At 36.8% G+C, this 22,953-nt stretch overlaps 1 protein-coding gene across 1 annotated transcript in view; it reads right to left on the bottom strand.

Moving 5' to 3' along the window:
• The window catches only part of LOC113111590 (rho GTPase-activating protein 10-like), a 57,003-nt gene that overhangs the window by 29,316 nt on the left and 4,734 nt on the right, over positions 1-22,953 (bottom strand). The window contains exons 2-6 of the mRNA XM_026276527.1: positions 3,319-3,414; positions 3,046-3,107; positions 1,362-1,433; positions 1,089-1,190; positions 175-285 (exon numbers count right to left, since the gene is read on the bottom strand). Of these exons, the coding sequence (XP_026132312.1) occupies positions 175-285; positions 1,089-1,190; positions 1,362-1,433; positions 3,046-3,107; positions 3,319-3,414 (443 nt within the window). The remainder of the gene's footprint in view (positions 1-174; positions 286-1,088; positions 1,191-1,361; positions 1,434-3,045; positions 3,108-3,318; positions 3,415-22,953) is intronic.

Here is a 22,953-nt window from a genome sequence, read left to right as displayed (position 1 = left end):
GTAACATTTATTCTTGTGCTGTACAATCACATCCCAGAACCGAAAGTGAATTTCAGTAAATGTGTTTCCTTTCTTTTTCGTGATAAGTGACAGCATATCAGATGCTGTCGACAGCAAACAATGATGAAATAAATCAAGCTGAATGACAATCTGGACGAAAGGTCATGCACTCACAGGCTCGACACACTCAAACTTTTTCCTCTCCTGTATCTCCTGCAGCTTGCAAACGTACTCCAGAGACGACTCCTGAAAGTGCTGTCTCGTCACTTCCACCGACATGTCCGCCTGAAAGTCAGACAGAATGAAAAAAGTACCATAACAACGGATGAAAAGGTAAAAAAAAAAAAAAACAGGGAGAGGAATCATCATGCAATATCACTTAAGATGCAAACATCCACAAGCAAATGAAAGGCGCTTCCCAAAGCTAGTCACTCTAGCGAGACGTTATTTATTTTTTCCCGGGACATCTGTGCCATCAGAGAGGTTTTCTAATGCGGGCTGTCTTCCACATGCTACACTTCAGACTAACCCCACATCATAACATGTTACACTTTATAATAAAAATTAAAAAAAAAAAAATTATCGTAGCCAAAAAAATTATGGAGCTTGTTTTTTTTTTAATTGTGCGATTGATTGATTTATAGACTAATCACGACAGGCCTAATGACGGACATACATTAATTGATCAAAATGACAAGATCAAGATACAATGCACTCTTTCACTTTCTCAGCCTTGGAAAGGAATTGTGTGGGATCCCAAGCTTTCTAAATATGGCAGAAATAGCAACAGACTTTTATTACCTAAAGCAAAACAAGAAAATAAAAGAAAAACCATCATTAGCACCGCAACAAAAGCATAGCAACCAAACACTTATATTTTAACTGCACATTTGCAATCTCAAAACTTGATGTTCTGTAGGTTATGTGGCCAGTGCAGTACTCTTTTGAGTATCTACTCTAAATACCCACCCAAAAATATACAACAAACCACTGACTTACAGAAAAGATACAGAAAGGAAGTACCATTTCTGAAAATAGTCTGTATTACGCATCCATCCTGTGTGAAGGAAGAATGAAATGTAAAGTACCTCCTGTAATTGTGGCTCTTTCTTCTTTGCTGAGATGTTCAAAAGTTTCTCTAGTGAGCTGTAGTACTTCTCTGTTTCCTTCTCGTACCTCTTCCTCTCTTCCTGAAGATAGCAAGAGAACATAATGAAATAGAGGAATTTACTGTTTTAATACAAGGAACGAGAAGCAAGTTTTAAAATACTGAACTAATTTCAATAAATGTTTTTAATATTTTTTAAAATTATTGCGAACATCCTGAATGTAAGAGATGACAGGAAGAGCTCTGCTTGTACCTTTGCTGAGCCGAGATGCTCTTTCCGAAATTTTTCTAAAGGCTTCATCAGTGTCTCTGTGATGTTTCTCGTCTGTTAAAAGAAAAATGAATTGAATACAGGACATTTCATAACTTAATTTATTTTTATCAAACATTAGCAATGCCATGAGGATTTTCATTAATCAAACCTTGCACATTCTACTGTAGGTTTTAATTGTAAATACCAATATAGGTGAAACGGTTAATTGTAGCCATTTTACATTTTAAAATAAGTAAGTTCCCTAAAAATGAGAGACCTATAGAGAAGCACAGAAACAAAATGATGTATACCCTGAGAAATGTTGCTATATCCCCCCTAAACGTTTGCACTCTCACAACACAGGAAATGTTGTGTTCACTTATAAAATCAATGAAATCTAGTTCTTCCTCCATTATTTCCAGCACCAGTTTTGCATTAGCCTGCAAATTGTTTGGGGAGGGGGAGGGAGTTAACAAAAAACATTTGTAAAAGAGCACAGAAGCTTTGGGAGTGGATGCAAATTGCAAGTTTCTCAGGCAAATTTTGTGAGCAAATGAAAATGCATTAAAACTCCTACAGGGGCTTAGTACAATAGTATGAATGCAAACACAATTCTGTTATGACGTTTTTAATTTTCTAAGTAAATTATCAAGTTTCTTGATGTTCAGGAACACAGTGTGCCCATTTGAAGTAATAAAACGCATTCTTTAAATTTTTAAAGCAATTTTCAAAAAACAATGATTTTCTAAAATTCATATTTTAACAACAAGGCTCTCCCTATGTTTATTATCATATAAAAGCACTTCTTTACCCTGAAATGAGGTAATGGGATAACAAAAGAAACCCATGGCATGACTGTTAGTTCTCAGATTACCCTGTCTTTCTGACCCTGTCAGGGCCTGCAGGCCCCACCCCTTCCACGCATGCCTTCAGTGTGACGAGGGGCCGCAACATCATTGGCCTGCTGCAGGGTTGTGAACGGGTGGGGCTCAAATCTGAGCTCAAAACAACTGTCAGCTGTTGCACTTTGAGTCATGGGCAGGGCCTTCAGCTCACTAATGCTGCATACTAAATAAACACTAGCATGACCTACATGCAACACGAGCCCTTCCTACCTAGACGCCAAACTACCTATTAGAATAGCATAAGAATGCAAAAATCTCACATTTCTGCCAGGTGAAAGAATCTGTTGCGGTAACAGGAAAAACTTTTTGCCTTTTTAAGGAATCAAAATATTTTACCCATTTTCGACTGTAAATGCAATTTGCTAATTAATTGCATATTAAGGACTTCAATCAAGTGGCACTGAATGTTCAACCAGAGAGTTTGAAAATACAGTTCATAATCCGCTCATTTAAGGTGACATGACTCCACATAAGCAGCTGTCTTGTGTAATCACAGAGTCATTGAAACAGAGGACACAAATAACTGATGGCAATATAACTCACTTCCTGTGGCTAAACTGTGAGTCAAACAGCGCTGAAGCATGCAGGAACAAACAGACAAGTGATGTCACTTCATAAGGTACTGTATGTGTTGAACTCCATGTTAAGGTTGATTACATTTTGTGTTTCTCTCTGCTTGCAAAGGACCATGATTTCAAAACTATGTTTAGCCTACGAGGATTTGAATTAAATGTATAACAGAGCGTGTTTTAATACATGTCTCAACTGGTTGTGCTCACCATGAGATCTCTTTGGTCTTCCAAGTTTCTGAGAAAGGAGGAGAATTCTTGCAATGATTCATCTGAAATGGCATATGACAGACATTTTACAAAGTTTATTTATGCCGGACTATTTACATATTTCTCAGTGTGTGAGCTTCCCATCTGAAACAAACAGATGAATCACTTCATAAACAATAATCTCACTCACATCACACTAGCAGCCAAGTATTAAGACAAAGGCAAATGTATGCATATGCCTAAATGTAAATAATAATAATAAAATAAACTCACCAATGCACTTCTCATCGTCAGTTTTAGCATCGCCGATGTACTCGAATTTGAATTCACCCAGGCACTGAGCAAACTTCTTCTGGGCCATTGAAAGCTCTGCAAATCAGAGACCGAAGAATTAAAGATGTTAAATCCAAAGGCAAATGAGGAATTGCTTTATTTGTGGATGTTTCAGTTTTTCCTTTATTTTGATTCAGGAAAGTGTGCCACACATTAACCTAAACAACCGTTCAAAGCTTTTGAGGTCATTGTGTATGTTTCTTATGTAGACAACAGGTTAAGTAAAAATGTGAATATGCAATAAAGCACATATATTTAGCAAAATGCTCCTCTCTTTTTTCTTTTCTAATAAGAGTATGGACGCCAACTGGTTATTAAGTATTAAAAGGATTGTTACGTAGAATTTTTTTTACAAACTTTACTCATTTTTCGCAGTTTGAAACACTAAATGAGCAATTACATTTCAGTAAGTTGTACTCTATCTTATAATATAACTTTCAGTGTACAAACATTCTTATTAAAAACTAGTAAAGAGAAAGATATGATGGTTTCACGTGCCACTTGAACTGCGGTGCTACAGCATTCACTCATATGCTTAAAGAGCACCAAAATGGTATTTATTGTTGGGACTTGTTTATTAATTTGGCATAACATGTAAGTTTATAGTAGTGTTGTCAAAAGACCTGGTACTTCGGTACCAAATAGGTACTTAAAAATAAAGAATAAAACATTTTTACGATACCAGATTTTTTAAGTACCGGTGGTATAGACCCTTTTACAGTTGGTAAACAAGGTGACGTATTTGTGTGGGCGGGGCTTAGCTGGAGGCAGAAAGATTCCCCTAAACACTTGAACAAACGGTAGCTAGCGAGTTTTCTTAGCTTGTTTTTTTAACAGTGGCTGGAGAAAATCTGAATATATCTGCTTTATCTTAATATTTAAGTATTATATAGTATAATATTACTGTATTTCTAAAGAAAACTTTGGATGTTTTTGCGGGTGTTTTTATATTACTGTATTTCTTCAGAAAACTTTGGATGTCATTTTCATTTAATCTTGCCTGTAATGCCTGAGCAGCATTTTTGAGAGCCAATGGTCCACTGACACTCCCAATTGACATTGTAGATAGAGTGTCAATGGTCCATTTGAGAGATAGGTGGTGGTGATGAACTTATAAGTCTGCGAAGACGTCTCTCGTACAGGATGCGTCGAGGAAACGCTCATACAGTTCAGGCATTGTAATGCACCAGAGGTAAAAAAAAATACAAATAAAAATAAATAATAATAATATATATAAATACTGTTTAATTTCTTGCACAGATCGATCGTTTTGTGTCTTTGCATATCAGTGTATTGGTAACATGCTGCAGGGTTTAATTTGGTTTTGTTTCTGTATATTTTCTTGTTGTTTTTGTCTTATTGTATGTTTTATCCATGATTTCCATTCACCTCCATTATAAGCCTGACAGACTGCAACAGTTTGAGTAGTCTCAGTCTCAGATGTCATGCCCACGGACCGTTGGCTAAACGCCTGATGCATATGGGACACAAAAGTGGATACACTTCAGGAGTGTCAAAGTCGTCATCGTATTGGTTGAATTCTACAGGACTTCCAGGAGACCAGTGGGTCCCATTCTTTAACGTTCCTCCTGGAAACAAAAATGCTGTGGTGCCATACCCCATCACAAAATAAGAAAGCCGTCAAGTTTACAACTGTGATGACGAGCACTTACCAGGATCAACTAAACGCTGGATATTCAAAAATAAGTGAAATGTTAAAAGTTTGCGGTATATCATTTTTAAAATACGTCTGAGGGTTTTACACACTGGTCTGTTATTGTGGTGTCATTTCCATGCCCCAAAACGTGACGATGAACGAAACAAACTGTGATTGGTTGTTGGACATGTTGGTAAAACGTGCAGCGGCACGGTCACTGGTATGACAGGATGTGCAAAACCCACTCAAAAAAATGCTTTCTCACCCAAATTAAAGGGGGGTTTAGCTTGAATAAAATGCTAGTAGCAGGATTATAAAATGAATAGATGTGATTATGATCATTTGATAAAATTATAAGAGTGAGCCATGCAATGTTTTCAACTGACATTATGGCATTTAAGATAAAATCTCAAACGTAACTGTGGCATGTGTGGCTGTGCTGTGCAGTCAGAGAACCACTTCCCATCGGCATTGCTGCAGCAAAACACACTGTTGCTCACATGGACCATTTTTATCTGAGCATTATGACCAGTACTTCGTTTGATCCTTCTGGACCCTGTTCCAGAAAATGTTGGATTTTGATTTTTTTGCATCCCGGTAGGCCTATTTGTTTTAAAAATTCCGGCATTTATAGTGCATTAAATCTTGACAGTGCATGTGTGCAGACAAGGACAGAGCCAGATCGGGTTTGGCTAGATTTTGAGGTTATTGCTCCCATCTCATTCAGCATAAAACTAAATGTTTTCATATTTGCAATGAATTTAAATGTTAAATTATTATTTATAATGTAGACTACTAGGCTTGTACTTTACACGCATTTGCATAAAGATGGAAAAGATCATCCTCTTCACATGAGCAAAAACGTCCTTGGAAACAGCAGATTGGATCGGTATTCCAAGGTCTATTTGTAACCTTTATATGTTTGGTTGACAATTTTATTTTGATAATGAACAGACTGCGATGTAAGTTTGAAATGCTAGAATATGTGGGATGTGTGCGCGTGAGTCGCTAGAAAGATCAACAACAAAAAAAAAAAAAAATGTAAAAAAGACTTGTGAAATCTTGTAAAATAAAGCCAACAAACAGAATGCATGTTGTCAACCTTTCCTTTCCCTGAACTTGTTTATGGAGCGCCGCAACACACTTCTGTTTTAAATCCGTTATCTTAATTAAGTCAGATAGATTTCGTTTTTTTTTTTTTTTTTTTAAATGAAATGAAAATAAACTGCTATTTTTATTTTAGGCCTATTACTAACATAGGCTATGCATTTTCTTTAAATCATCCAATTTTTCATCAATTCCTTAAAGCGTCCCTTTTTTATGAATTAATAATTTGATTTATTAATTTGTTTCCTCAATTGAGTTAAATCATGGGTTATTTAGGGAACAAAATTAATGAAACATGAACAGTTGCCACAAGTGAATAAAGTCTTAGGAACGAATTAACAAGTTGTAGGAATGAATCTGTCTTGTGTCCCACAGCCCTGTGTTGACATCTTTACCACCCATTAAAAGATACGAGTTGGTCATAATGAAAGTCCCACTCTGCAAACATCCTGCTGGACTCTTGTGTTGCCAAGAGCATCCTGAAGGAGCAGGTGTTGCTAGAAGATATCAAGAATATCCCTTCAATCTGGAAATCCCAATGAAAAAAAATTGGTTGGACTTTGCCTGGAACATGAGGTTAGGAGAGGATTATTGAATCACAGGGAGTTTCATGCTGTGGATTCCCAAAGGATGATCCCAATAGAAGTAAACTCTCTAACTGGGGTCTGTGGGACAGAGTGCTGGGATATTTTAAGACAAACCACTATGAGGGCTATCCAGCACTGCAGTCAGTGTCGATAACATCGATAGCTGGGTCCATCCATCTGAAACGAGCTGGCACCAAATGACCTATCGCATCCTCTCCTGCTTACTACGGTGGTTTCTAAATTTGCTTGCCATATTTTGTCATAGATTTACAATCGTTTATCCTTGTAATCCACTCGTAAAGTTGTTCCAATTGATTCGATTCAATCATTCAGGCTCACAACAGTCTGGGACATGAATAAAATGACCTGAATAAAGTCATTATCATTCACAGTATTATAACTGACTGAGTGATTAGAACTGTTGTGGTTCACACAAAAGGAGTATTCCAGATGTGTGGTTTAACCTAATACTTGTTGTGTTGTGTATGACCTATATTTCATTTATGACCACACCAGCTACACATTAAGATGCTTACTCCACTCACTTTTCCAGTCCAAACTAAAAATGCGGTCAACTCATCTGTGCAGGTTGGAGTAAATGTGGATTACTATACAACAAAGCTCAGTCATGTGAGTCTGGCCCTTGAGAGGACCTGCTGACTACATGACCCCCTGATTAGTTTTACAAATTAATTAGTTAGTATTAAAATTGCATAATTAGTTGAGAAAAGAGTAACATGGATGCAGCTGAAGCCGCCGGTTATGCTTCAGGGAATTTTATTTTTAAGAAGCTTCCCAATGGAAACCTTGACAAGACGCACGCCTGTTTCAAACACAATCTGTCTGCAGTGCGTATGCAGTCCGTGTGCGTTTCGTATGTGGTGCAGAAGCAGCACAGACTCATACTCACTGAGCTTTCACACAGGACGCGTTTGCAGTCCTCTACTCGGTACGTAAACGATCGCTGCACTGCTGCAGACGCACCGGAACGCACTGACGGACCGCAACCGCGTGAACGATGGAATACGTTAACATGGGTGTGTAAAAAAATAAGAAGCAGACGCACTGCAGACGGAGTATGTGTGAAACAGGCGTACGGTTGTTTGCACCTTGTGCAATGTGGAATTCGTTTACAGCTTTCTCAAGCATTTTGGAAACAGGAGATGAGCCCCTGGTCTAATGCATGCTTGAGAAACCCGTTCTAAAAGACTTGACGCTACTTTTAGTCATTATTTTATTTCGGTAGCACATATATTCTGAATGAGCCATTTTAATCTAGATTAACTAATATATATATATATATTACCATTATTATAATAATTTTATAATTGCAATTTCTTTTTGCAATATATAGTCTTGGACTATTTTATATGAATATTAGGGCTGCACAATTAATTGATTACTGTGATTGTCATGCGTGTCTCTTCAGCTGGTTCTGTGATTAGTACTAAATATCCATCATTGGTACTAATCACAGAGCCAGCTATACTGAAGAGACACGCATGACAATCACATGCGATTAATCGTGCAGCCCTAATTAATATAAAGAATAACTTTAATATTAATATTAAACATATTAAAAGATAACTAATGGTCCAGATCTTTGGGACTGAATCTGGATTGTGATCTGATTGGTGGCCTCTGCTAAGGAAATTTAACTAAATAAATAAATCAACAAAATTCAGCCGGTATGATAATTCTGCTCATTGAAGAAATATGCCAGCAAACTTCTAAACAGAAGCATTCCCCCCATCTGTTAAGACAACTTATGTCCAACATCTGCCTCTGATATCAGATTCACTGCGTTTAGAAGGGTAAAATGCAGCCAGTGGGTACTGCATTAAATCAACAGACTGTTTGTTGAGTTTGAGTTCTTTGTTGCCACATGCTATGACATGCAATATGTGGTGAAATACAAAACTAAATGCGGCATGAAGAATGTAAGCAGATCAGACTATGGTTCAATGAAACTCCTTTTCAATCAGAAAAGTTATACGACTTTATAAATAAGGCTGGGTAAAAAAAAAATCGATTAATCGATTTTTTAAAATGTGGTCGATTCAAAAGTCCAAAAATCGATGCAAACATTGAACGTAAGATTAACGTTAATCTAACTACTAGTCTTCTCCACTAGATGTCACCCTCTTATTTTACTTGCGTGATGTTACCAAGGAGCGAGAGGCGAACCTGTCATTCATTCATTCAGTGCTTAAAATAGTAGTTTCAGGTGCTTTGTCGACGTTGATGCCACCTTCACATAAAAAGTCAGAGGTATGTAAGCATTTTAGATTTCGCCAAGCAAGACGACGACAGTAGTGTTGTGGACAAGAACAAAACTATTTGCTTGATTTGTAATGCAGAGGTGAAATGCTGTAGTAATGCTACAAATCTGCGGAATCATTCGATGAGATATCACCCAGACGTTGCAACACCCACACAGCCGAGCACACAACCGAAGATTTCTACGGAGCCCGGCACATCACCTGTAGGAGAAAAAAAATACAATCCGTGGCGAAAGATTTGTTCCCTCGGTTTAACAATTTATATACGGATACGGATTAATAATGTTATACGTATACAGATTAATAATCCATAACCACGAATTCATAATAAGTGTGCACGCTTTCGCAATCCATTCCCACGTGTTAACAGTTTTATTGAATATTAATTTTTGAATGAGGCCTACAGAAGTGTCTTAAGTGATTCTCTATCAAGTGTAGTACAAGGTGGAATAGAACGATTTAATAAGAAAGATGTGCATCAAATCTTATCGTGATAATCTTAGCACTTGATTATTATTGTAAATAAAGTAATTTGTTCCTCTTTTGTAAGTTGTTTTGGATAAAAATTTCTTATGCATAACCTGTATAATAATATATAATAATGATTAAAAATAATTGTTATTTTTGTTATTTTTATATTCTAAATAAATGAGTGCACTTAAGACAGTAACAATATTTGTCATAAAAGTATTAAATAATTAGACATCCTATGACATTTTTTCTTTTAGAAAATTAATGGGAATTTTCTATTCTTAGCCTATATTTTAGGCTATAAAACACAGGCAGTTGGTGTCTTATTCTTGTAAAATATGATCAATGTAAAATAAACGCTAAAAAGAAGACTATGTTGTGAGTGCTGATCATGGTTTCATAGGATACTATGAAAAATATTGTTTAATAAACATAAAACAAAAAATGAATCTGCCTGTGGGTGCAGAGTTACAAATCCGCAAGTTTACAAATCCGAACGGATTGCAAAAGTGTGAAACTCAAAAACCGAAGGTGCGGTTTACAAAATCTGAGCGCACTGATTGGGAATTTGTGGGTACGGTTTGTTAAACTGAGGGAACAGTTCATGAGCAAAGTTTATAAACTGAGGGGACGGACTGATCCGTCGCCACGGATTGATTTCAATTCTTTTTGTACAATTATACATATCAGGGCTCACAAAATGTAAACATTTCTGGTAACCCTTAGGGCAGGCTCTCTTCAGATTTTGGTAAGTTCAGATACAGGATTTCACAAAAAAAAAAAAGAAAAAAAAAATACTTAATAAAATAAGTCTAAAGTGTTAATATTTATACATTTTGATATATTTTTATATAAATACAAATTGTAAATGTAAACATAAAATTTTACTTTACAGTTAATCAATCAATCTGCAATAATAGCGGAAAATTACAACAATATAACTCCATGAGTCAATTCAAATTCACATGTTTGCTGGAAACATATGGTGCAAAACAACTGGTTTGAAATATTAAAATTGTTATTATAATTTTGACAAAACCTCCTCTATGTTAACCCGCTAGATAACTCAGATCCAAAATGAACACTTGTTAATGAACAAATGAGATTAAAAATGAGGCTTGTAAGTGAATAAAATAGTTTGTAGCTAGCTGGCTTTAAAAAGCCCCATGGGGTTCAACTGCAGAATAATAAATTGACCCTTGATAATGACATGAACAATTAAATTTAAAGACTATGAAAATAACTGTGCAAATTTTCAAATATTCTAAGCATGTGTCAGCCAACAAAAAAGTTCAGAAACTTGAGAAGTGGTCTATCCCATAAGCTCTGGACTCCAAACAACAATGCTGACCCAGCAGTAACGTGCAGGCACAAACAGGATGGTTTGAGGTCTGCTGATCACTCATCGGGAATGCCTGAAGCTCTGATTTGCTTTGGAAGGTTTCTTCAGAAAGGGCATCTGTTATTGTTATGGGAAAATCAAGAAAGCATGTTGACAGCAATGCCATGCACACATGGAGGTTCAGCCCACTGAAAACCCCTAAAAATTATCTTGTCGATCCAAGGGAACTCCTTGGATCACACAAAAAAACACAAACCAAAAACAACACACCCTGTAAACAATGATTCTAAGGTCAAACTCTGAGTACAGCCAAACCCTGGTACTGACCCAAACCAAATATTTAGCGCAATTTATGTTAAAACATTACAATTTTCTGTACCAAACAAATACCATAGTGTTGATAACAAATAAATTACATAGACCATAAATGTTAGCAAAAAGCCACTCATTCCAGGAAACTGACAACTCTATCACATCAACCTATATATTACGGAGATGACAAATATGGGTTTGGTGTTGTGCAAAAACAAAATTATATTTATATTTCACCTGATTACATTTGAAAACATAGAATAAACTGTGTTAGGTTTATTAATTCATTTCATTAGACAACATTTGTATGATAAATTTGTATTAAATCATAAAACCAAGATTTAAAAAAAAGCTAACTGTTTACATTCATTGTCCAGGTCTAACAACTTAAACATGGAATGCTAAAAAGAAAATTGGGAAATACTTTTGGCCATATCAGCCAGACACACAAACACACACACACACAAATAATAATAATAATAAACCCTGACCATTTCACTAGCCATCGCCAGTGTTTTTCAAAGTTCCTGGTAAAACATCAGACAAACAGCTTCTGCTTTTAAGGAAACAAATGTTTATTTCTGTACTCAATGCCAAAACAGGACAGACACACACACACACACACACACACAGGACACTGTCTCAGGCTAAATTGTGTAAGACTCTGATTACACATAAATCTTTGCAAGACACAACTCTCATTGCTTTGTAATTTGTGTACCATTTAATCGCTCTTGCATGGTTGAAAACAACACTGTCTGAGCAGCTCCTAACAATGTGTGGGTTTATCAAGCTTGAGTAATTAAAAGTAATCCTACGATGACGGATCCACATTACTAAACATGTTGATGATTTGTTTGTGGTTTATCTTGGTTCATCTAGTTTCTGTCCATGAGCCTAGGAAACAAGAAAAAAAAAAAGGCAGGAAAATGTCCCTCCTATTGCTTATCACCGGAAACCACATTTAAAAAAAATCTGTACTTTTGCACGTTATACTGTACAGTCAGTGTGACGAGACAATAGGGCTGGGTGTTGTTCAAATTCTTTCGATCCGGTGCTAATTTCGATACCTCAGTTTCAATACCGGTTCCTAACGATACTTTTTTCGATACCATACGTTTTAAAATCCATTTCAACATCAACACAAATACATTAAACACAAAACTTTTATTTCTCACCTTAATTAAAACAAATTCTGGTAACACTTCACGCTCAGGATAACATTATTAATACAACTGGTTGTGCTTTTTGGATAGGGGTGCGCCATTCAGGGGTGGACTGGGACCAAAAAGACTTTCTGGCCCACAGCAGCCCACCACATCATAACGCAAACGCCCCTGTTTTTATGTAATTTATTAATTTAATGTTTAAGTAAACAGTTTGGGGATTTTAAGCAATAGGGCAACTGATCCACCGTTGAAAAAAAAAAGAAGAAAAAAGAACAGCAGCTGTTCATTTAGCGACTCCTAGTGAGCAATACATGCTCATCAAGACACGAACATTCTTCTAGAACTAACACTTTGCATTCAGTTAGCAGATCCATGCAAATCATGCATGAAATAGAAGTTTATAAACTCAAACGACAGCTTTATGTGCTTTACAGTTCAAGTCACACAACAGTTGCAACGTTTCTGAAATGCTGCTCGCACTTGTTTCTAAATATTGCTGATGCAAGCGTTTTAAACAATTTGCGCGCGTTCGGAGCTTTCGCTCACTCATTGAAAGAACGCACTGCGAGAAGCATTTCAGACAATGCGCGTACAGAGAATGAATTCATCTTTCGCGTATCGTAACTTCTGAATGAACACATACACACACAATTATATCAAAATAATTGTCTCTGCAAGTATTCTCGTAAACATAGTCGGTTATGTTTTAAGTGAACGTATACAGTGGCCTGCTGCTCGGAGAAATTCGCTGTCTCTCTCTCAGTTTTTTTAGACGACGTGAAAGGGGGTGTGTTTCAAGATACACAATGGAGTAGACCAAACTAAACAGGGAGGGAGGGCAAAACACTCATCCAAACAAATGCTTCATTAACACCGGCTTTGGTTGCAATACTCTTATTGCATATGTTGCACTTTGCTGACTCGGCATCCACTTTTATAAAGTGTAGCCACACTTTAGACCTCTTTGGCATTGTAAAACGGAAACGTTTTGAGAAAAAACAACTACAGTTGTGTTGTGTGACTGCGAGTATCTTCAGAAATTCTCCCCGTCATGTGGTGGTGGACAGCCAATCACGGCAAATTTAGGTCCTTACATGCACATATGCTACAAGCTCACACAGACACAGCTGCTTGGCAAAAAAAAAAAAAAAAAAATCCGGCCGCTTGGCTTTTGGAACCGAACTTTGGCACCGAAAGATAAATAATTTTTCGATACTCATAGTATCGAAGTTTTCGTTCGATACCATAAAGGCATCGAAGTTCGGTACCCAGCCCTACGAGACAATGAAGTACGACTCTTCCGAGACACTTTGCTCTGAAGGCATTTTACTGCAATCATTCACATGCACTGTCAACCAATGTGTAATGCATACTTAGAAAACACTTGGCAACTTGTCATTTAGAAAATGCTTATTATCCTGCGCAATTTAAAGTAATACCATGTCCATGTTCTTTTTGAAAGCTTTGCATATTTAGAACCTGGGAAAGAGAATTTCAGAAATTCAGTCATTTCAGTTGATGCACAGCCCTTACATTTAAAACAGTCCTATAGTACAACCCTAGTGAAGACCTAGTGATATGAACAATTATCTGACCCATCTTCAAACTGAAATCACATCATTTCAGATTTCAGGAAGGGTCTTTTTTGGATTAAGATTTTGTGAGCAGTATGGTTTGAATTTACTCAGAAATTCCACAATGACTCACATGCTGAATATAAAAATGAAAACTTTATTTGGGAAAGTGATGTCACTCACAATGGTGTCCTGATTGAACACACATGTGTGCTTTAGTTCAGGGGATCACAGCCAATCAAAGCTCAGCATGCCTATCAACCAGCTAGCCTAGTCCATGTTCATTTTGTTAGTAATCAATGAGCTTTTGTTACTCAAATACTGACTCATGATGCAGATAAATTAGCCTGTTTGCTCTGATTATGATGAAGAGGTCTAATCTAATACAGTAGTTTGTTGCTAACTGCTAAAACACAACAATGACAAAAGTGTGTTAATTAGGGCTGTCCATGGTTAACCGGTTAACCGATTAACCGTTAAAAATCGTGTAACCAAGTGAAACATTTTGCTCGGTTAAGTGACGTCAATGGCGTGCATTGAATTTAGTTGTAATACATTTTTGCACCACCAGAGACCGCCAGAGCGCTCCCAGACATTTGTAATGTCCACAAGAAGTAGTCATTTTTCTAATATGAAGCGGGCTAATACGAGTGACGGTGCAAAATGCAAGTATTGCAATACAGTGCTTAGATATACTTCTAGTACAACCTCGTTGTTGTAATCTCAACAGCCAACACCCGGGCATCATTAGGCCGGTCAGGACACACTGGATGCGTGGCGAAAGCATCTCAGCTGCGTGGCTTGTCTGTTTTTAATTCGGTTCCCATGTTAACAGGTTAGAGCTTGCCGACTGCCTGCGTGAGACGCGCGGCTCAGGCGCGGCTCGACGCGTGCATGCTAGAAATAGAACCGACGCCTTGTTGGAAGCGTTTCCAGGCAAAGTATAATAGGAAAATATGTTTATATGTCATTTTGTACAAAAATACATATTAATTCATGACATTTTGATATTTGAAAGTCTATAGGTTGACATAAATTCAGATATAAATGTAATTTAAATAAATAAATAATTATCGATTTTCAAATATTGTACGTGTCAAACATAGTCATAGCCTTAGCGAGGCGGCCGCGGAGTCTGCTTGTTACCTTTTGCCTTATACATTTTAGGCTTATTCTCAAATTCAGATTGTGTTAATGGGCGGCATTATTAGGCAGTTTTATAATAGGACAATTTGACCGGAGAGATTAAATTTTGTCGGACATTCCTTTTTTTTTTCGGCCAATGTCCGGAAATTACTATGGTTATGGTTACTATGGCAAACTATGGTTAACCGAGTATTAACCGCTAAGGGCCTCGGTTAACGGTTAATGAAAAACTTGAGAACGTGCAGCCCTAGTGTTAATTATATGCAGCACAAGTCATCCCAATGTATTTCACCAATCGTAGAAGAGAACCCTCACACTCGAAGGCTGCCACTTATAGATAGCAGTATGGTTATGTGAACAGCAAAAAAAAAAAAAAAAAAACACAATGTATATCAAATTCAGAGACAATTATGCTGATCCATGTCAATAAAAGGCAGCGTCTAACATCACTGTCGGATTAGTGCTTCAGCGATGCAAACAAATTACTGAATGTAGCCTTACTAGTGTATCCTAAAGAACTTTTGGTGGCAGGGTGAAGAAAATATGTAGATCAACAGATTACAGACTCTTTCCATGTCGATCTTTATCTTCTTCCTTCAGGCGAAGAAGCCAAGCTAGATAAAGTCACCTCATTCCTAACAAGAACATGTCTAAAAATAACCACATAAAAAAGCACATTTCATCTGTATGTTACTGTTGACTTGAGTTGTAGCTAATTTAGCATATTTATGAAACTATAAATATTCCACTGTTATTTAATATCCAAATAAATAAATTGACTTAAAGCAATCAGATGAATGTACATCATTAGCACCTGCACAAAAACAGATAAGAGTCGCAAGATGGCCATGAGAATCCAACTCCATCAAGATGAATATTAATAAAGGGTCTGAATAAATACCAGTGCAATCTCAGTGTTCTGCACAGACATTCCCCAAAGCTCTCAGTTAAGACCTTTTAAGGCATGCTGGGAGGAATCCTGGAAATGGTCAAGAGGCCCATCTCTGCAGTCTTACAGACACTGACATCTACTATGATATCCCAGTTTCACTTTTCTCTCTCTCTCCTTTCTGCAAAAAAGGACACAAAGCATCTGAGAGCTTTATTAGACTAAACTGTGAGTGTAGGCCAGGGTAAAAGACTACCGAAGTCTCAAGGGGGAAGGCCTTATGTAACAGAAATATGCAACGGGATGATGGGTATGACGGTAAAAATGAACAGATGGAGATGGCTTTGTGGTAATAGTGATGGGTTTATGGGAAGGTTCAGGCTTAAGTCTAATCTGATTCTGAACTAATAAAGGCAAGACACATGACTTGTTCTTCAGGTTCACACAGTCTCAAAATGTCACTCAAATCATGCTCTCAAACATGCATGAATGAGAAAATGAAGAGTGGGTGAAAAAGAACTCAATGCAGTGCTCGCGCGGACTGACACTCAGCCAAAGTGTGAGTGCGCACACTGAAAGCTTCTCTCAGACAGCATCCGATCGCGAAAACAGATCTCTTTTGTGTTTCATTGAGCTTGAATGGTCCAATACACTCAAAAATGGCCAGCAGCCTTATTTACCTGCTGCTGTCTGTCATTATTAATGTTAATCATGTTTGACTGATACAGTTAAGACTAGGGGTGTCAATCGAAATTAAGTCACAGTCTCGAACTTCGAATTAAAAAATGGAATCGTCGATGCTGCCACGCCCCCATGTTGTATGACGGCAAATCAATGACAAAAATAACCAAGCATTCAACTGATGCTGGCGCGCGCGCTATATGGCTTCCGCGAGAGGAAAACTGAATCGGATACGAAGAAACGGAAGCCCGCGAGCTCATTTCAAACTCTCGCGCCCGCGTGACATGTACTCTGCGCGCAATAAAAGACCTCGCGAGCATGCTCATTCCCCACATCCTCGCGCTCGATCATCTCACCTCTGCTCGCGCGAAAATGTCAGTCGTGAGGCGGGGCTTGCTGTTTTAGTTGTTATCTCAAATGTCATTGGTTATTCCCCTTTTCCTAAAGTCAGCATTCGACGCCTGTTAGAAAATGAGTAATAATTCACTTGACTTGACCCATGACTTCATCAGTGGACCAGATACATGCGAGTAATCATTTCTTTTGCTTGTTTAATTTATTTTTGTCTTTAATGTAATTTAATGCATTGTTTATAGAGTAGATCATTTCTAGATACTTGATTAACTGGAATTCTTCTGATTGCTAGTGATTGCAGTCTTGTAATAAGAGATACACATATTTTACAGACTGTAATGATGCACACACACACACATACATACATAATATATATATATATATATATATATATGTATAAAAATCTAAATGAATGACAGTGAAGTGTTTAACAAGCGTTTTATCTTTAATCTTTTAAATAGATACATCGTAATATTTGAAGGTTAGTTTAGTCATTTGTTATTGTTTTTGTTTGTTTTGTTATGAACTTGAATGTCATCTTTTGTGACTGCACTTACAAAAGAGAAACTGGATGGCAGTTTATTTTAAGTTTTCAATTGACTAAACATATAAGTTATTGTTACATTATGTTGTTAATAAAAGTTTTAAATTTGACAGTGTAATGTGGTACATTGCAAACAAAGGTCAGATATTATATTACATAAAAGTCTAGTTTGAAAAATGACAATCTGTGCTTTAAAGAGAATAAATGTAAAAATCGAGAATCGAATCGAACCGTGACCTTAGAATCGAAAATGCAATCGAATCGAGGATTTGGAGAATCGTGACACCCCTAGTTAAGACTATGCAGCATTTTATTAATACTAGGGATGTCAAATTTCGATTATTTCCATGATCGATCGTCGTTTAAATTAACGATCAATTAATCGATTAATCGTTAACCATAATACTGCAAAATGCGTCTATTGTAGGCACGCAGTCAGCGGTATGGCAGGATGTGCAAAAGCCACACACACACACAAAACGCTTTCTCACTTGAATTAAAGAGGTTTTAGTCTGAATAAAATGCTAGTAGCAGGATTATAAAATGAATAGATGCGATTATGATCATTTGATAAAATGAAGAGAGAGCGCCATACTTTTGAGGTCATTTTACTTTGTTGACAGTTTCCAATCCCGCACGGAGAACGCTGAACGCGCCTCTTTAAATGGTTTTGTGGTGCTCGTTGTTGTATTTTAAAGCACAATTGAAATGTTTTCAACTGACATTATTGTATAAAATTATCCGAAATGTGGAGCGCGTGTGACTGCGCAGCACATTAAGTGAACTACATCGGCGCTGCTGCACCAAAACACAGTTGCTCACATTAATTTGATCCTGCTGGATTCTGTCCTAGAAAATGTCAAATTTTTAAAAATCCGGCATACAGCGCATTAGATCGTGACAGTGCATGCGTGCAGACGAGGATGAGCGAGCGCGGCTTTGGCTAGATTTATTTGGAGGTTATTGCTCATGTCTCATTCGGCACAAATCGAAATGTTTCCATATTCACAATGTATTTGAATGTTAAACTATTATTTATAATGTAAACTAGGCTTGTACTTAACACGCATTCGCATATAGACGGAAAAGATGATCCTCTTCATATGAGCAAAAATGTCCTTGGCATAACAGCAGAGTGGACCGGTATACTACGGTCTATTTAAACTGACCAGTGTAACCTTTTAATGTTTAGTTGACATTTTATTTTGATAATGAACAGACTGCGATGTAAGTTTGAATCGCTAGAGTATAGGTGTGCAGCAGGCTCCGGGGCGATCGAAACAGCTGAGACATTAAAAAAATATATATATTTTCCGCAAAAGTGTTTACTTTCATTTGTGCACACTCACAATAAAAACAGAAGATTTGTGCTCTTGTAAAATAAAGCAAACAAACAGAATGCGTTGTCATCCTTTTTTTTTTTTTTTTTTTTTTTTGTGAACTTATGGAGCGCCCACACTTCTGTTTTAAATCCGTTAATCTTAATTAGCCTATTTAAGTCGGATATATTTCGCATAGCCTATTAAAAAAAAAAAAAAAAAAAAAAAAAAAAAAACATGAAAACAAATTGTTATTTTTATGTTGGGCCTATTACTTAGTAGGCTATACATTTTCCTTAAAGCATCCCATTTTGTCCCAGGGCTTAGAACCTGTGCCCTAGTCAGGTCCATGCAGAAACTTGTGAACGATGCTCGGCGTCACCGTTTAGTGACAGCAGTGAATGCTCCAGGAATGTGTCAGTCACAGCGCCTATTAATCGCTGTTTTGAATCCAGCAATTATTTATTTAGAAATGATAAGATCTGATTATGACAAGTGTGGTATAAAAGCTTTGTTTATTAGAGGAATAATAGGTTAACTGGAAAATGTTAGATCGCGACCATGCTTTTGGACCCCATAGTCTTCATTTACGCGGCTTTGTTCTGGTTTGCCGGTTGGTCACGAATTTCCACAAATTCAGTAGGCTATATTTAGGCATCGTTTCTTTTCCTAAATCTTCATAGTCTAACCCTCTAATTTCCCAGGTTTATTTTATTATCTTTCGCTTTTAATAACTGTTTTCGCATCTCTTACTGTGGTAAACATGGGAAGGGAAATTAAAGATTTCATGAATTAAGAATTCATTCGATTTATTAATTTGTTCCCTTATTTCACTTAAATCATGGGTTATTTAGGGAACAAAATTAATGAAACATGGACAATTGCCACATTAATAATTCGTAGGAATGAATTAACAAGTTGTAGGAATGAATAGACTATCTGTCCTGTCACTGTGTCCCGCAGCCCTGCAAAGCGCACGATATAAAACAGTTATCTGATGAAATGATTAGTAACTACATTTCTATTGCATTTAATGTTGAAGAACTTTTATGTTGTTTCTATTTTAATGTACTTTAAAGTTTAAATCACATTAAAAGCTTAATTTGTACATTGTGAATGAATGATGATGCTTTTATATATCGTCACCGTCACTCACAGCCGCTCGCACGTGTTGAGTGCGCATGAGCCGCACGCAGCCCAACATTGAATCGGTTAACCGACCATCGATAGCCTTAATCGATTGCATCTCTTATCGACAATTAATCGATCATCGATTAATCGTTGACATCCCTAATTAATACACTTTAATAATACTCAGTTTCTGTAATATTTCTTACTACCGTATCTTTTGGACTATAAGTCGCACCTGAGTATAAGTCGCATCAGTCCAAAAATACTTCATGAAGAGGAAACAAACATATATAAGTCGTACTGGGCTATAAGTCACATACATTTAGAACCAAGATCCAAGAGAAAACATTACATTACGTCTACAGCCGCGTGAGGGCGCTCTACGATGCTCAGTGTAGACTACATGAGCACCGAGCAGCATAGAGCGCCCTCTCACGGCTGGAGACGGTATTTTTTTCTCTTGGTTCATGTCTCTTAGTTCATGTCAAATTAATTTTGATAAATAAGTCGCACCTGACTATAAGTCGCAGGACCAGCCAAACTATGAAAAAAAGTGTGACTTATAGTCCGGAAAATACGCTACATGTTTAATAAACCTAGCCATACTGTAGCTGAATAAATTAAAAGTTTATTAAATATTAATTTGTTCTGTTGTGCTTGTAATTAGCATCTTTTTCTTAATTTTAATAACAAAAATAAAATAAAAATCGCTATATCGAGGCACATACATCATTATCATTTTGGTAGTATCTCCCACCGCTACTTAACAATGGTTCTGATATAAGCGGATATATATTTTGATATTATGACAAAAAAATCATAACGATTATTCCCTTGAAATTGTAATTGTGATTATTAATTACGATTACCACAGTTTACACTGAATGATGTTTATACCATCGTTTGAAGCAACAGCATAAAATAATTTATATGAAAATAAACAAGCTTTTTCTAAAGACATGCATCTTCTGATGTGACACTGAGGGCACAGTTAACCATCAAACTAAATTACGAGCAGGACTGTGTTTACATGCTCGTCTCCTAGTCTGATGTTTCCTGTTCCTCTGACTAAACTTTTCCAGACATCTCTTCTTCCTCCTCTCTTTCTCTCAGTCACCCTTTCTTTCTTTTCCTCTCTGCCTTTTTTTAGCTTAAACCTAAAGTTTATTAAGCACACATAATTTTTTAGAAATGCATGACATCATCCTCAACCCTCTGGGCTTAGTTTCAGCTATAATTCCATGAATGTGTAAGAGATACCATCATTCCTGTGGAATACCACTGGCCTAAAACATGTCTACATGCTGAACAAAGTCCTCTTTTGTTTTGAATACTCACTTGAGAGCGATAAGTCCTCAAGAAATCTAGTTTTCTAGCTGACATAACAGTTTGGGAGAAGGTTGTAAGTAAATTAAATAAGGAATAACTCCACATTTATTATTTTTTATTTGTTTTGCCTCAGAAACCAACCTTTGTGTTTGAAAATGAAGGCAAGTCTTATGGGTTTGAAGCAACATGAAGTTAACAATATTTATTTTTGTGCGTACTGTACCTTTAATTTTATGTTTATGGAAATGTTCAGTCTTTGATATGTACTGTTGTGCACCAAGCTGTTGGTCATTCAGCCAACAAAAGACTTAAACAATGCCTTTCCAAAAAGGTTTCCAACAAACAAAATATTCTGGAAAACATGAAAAAACAGAAATGAGACTTTGAGACAGAACAACCCATGGACTGTACATCACTATCATCATGGTTTTTATTTATTAAAAATACCTGCCTATGAGCTCGTGGTGAGGATGTTGCCTAAACACAAACAGTAAAACTTAGTGTTCTCTGCAGAATGGCATAGAAGCATCTACACAACACATGAAGCCCATTTCACTTACTTTCATTTCTTCTCCTGAAAAAGTAAACCTTCCATTTCCATGATCTCATATCCACTTTAATTTTTAATTAAATATTATGACAATGTTGACAGACATCGCATTTTTTAGATTACTGGGAGACTGTTGAGAACATGCACAGATGCTTATAAAACGTAAAACATGTCATGCAGAGAGCAAAGACTATACATTTTATTTGTTTTGCTTTGAACACACCAGTATACAGCTTTTTGCCTCCAGTATCCTAAAATGTGAAAATAATTTGAAAGTTTCAGCAGAGCAAAAACAAATCCTGCAGAAGCTGATGCATGTATTTTGCCCCCATTATTGTAAAGGCATCTATTGGCTGTGGATACAAAACTGTGTTTCCTATGGATATAGACAAACAAGGATCACATCTTCTCTAGGGAGAAGGGAGGATACGAGGACAAGTCAAAAGGTTGTGTGACAAAGACTGGCTGCTCTGCAGAGGAAATGGACAAAAACAGGAGCACATCCTCTGAGTCCTTCTCATTCGCTGAGGGATTCCTGTTCCACAGCAGCTGACAGACTGCTTGTCACACGTCCCTCTGAATCAAGGATTCCATGGCAAATACATCCTCCCAGTCTTCCAAAAGCTGGAAAAATCTGGCATTAGAGCTCGAGTTATAGTAAAACTTCCCTAGTTGCAGACTACTGTAGATTAGTCTTTGGATTCTTGTTACAATAAAATAAATGAGTAAAAAATACTGAGAATGTGCCAACACAAAAGTTTGAAAGTTTTCTGTAGAGACAATTACTTTACATGATGAATAGATTTCATTTAAGCTTTTACTCACATAAAAACATTGATCAACACATATAGATAGAGCATATTAAATATGCTAAAGATCAATTATGCTTGCAATGCATGAAGCACAAAACCTTATGAGGCTTGTTTTCCTATGTCATGCAAGCAAGAGTTTCAGCAAGAACCAATTGCGTTATTGTGCATCGAGCAAGTATGGTTGAGCTACCACTGACTACACTTGATGTGCTCTATGTAAAAAAAAAGAAAGAAAAAATAAGAAAAAAGAAAGCCTTTAAAATTAAATCTTATCACTATGTGAGGTGACTGGGTCTCTTCAGAAGCCTTGGATTAAACT

This window comes from Carassius auratus, chromosome 1 (genome assembly GCF_003368295.1).
Source record: "Carassius auratus strain Wakin chromosome 1, ASM336829v1, whole genome shotgun sequence".
Taxonomy (NCBI): domain Eukaryota; kingdom Metazoa; phylum Chordata; class Actinopteri; order Cypriniformes; family Cyprinidae; genus Carassius; species Carassius auratus.
This window is presented reverse-complemented; position numbering and strand designations above follow the sequence as displayed.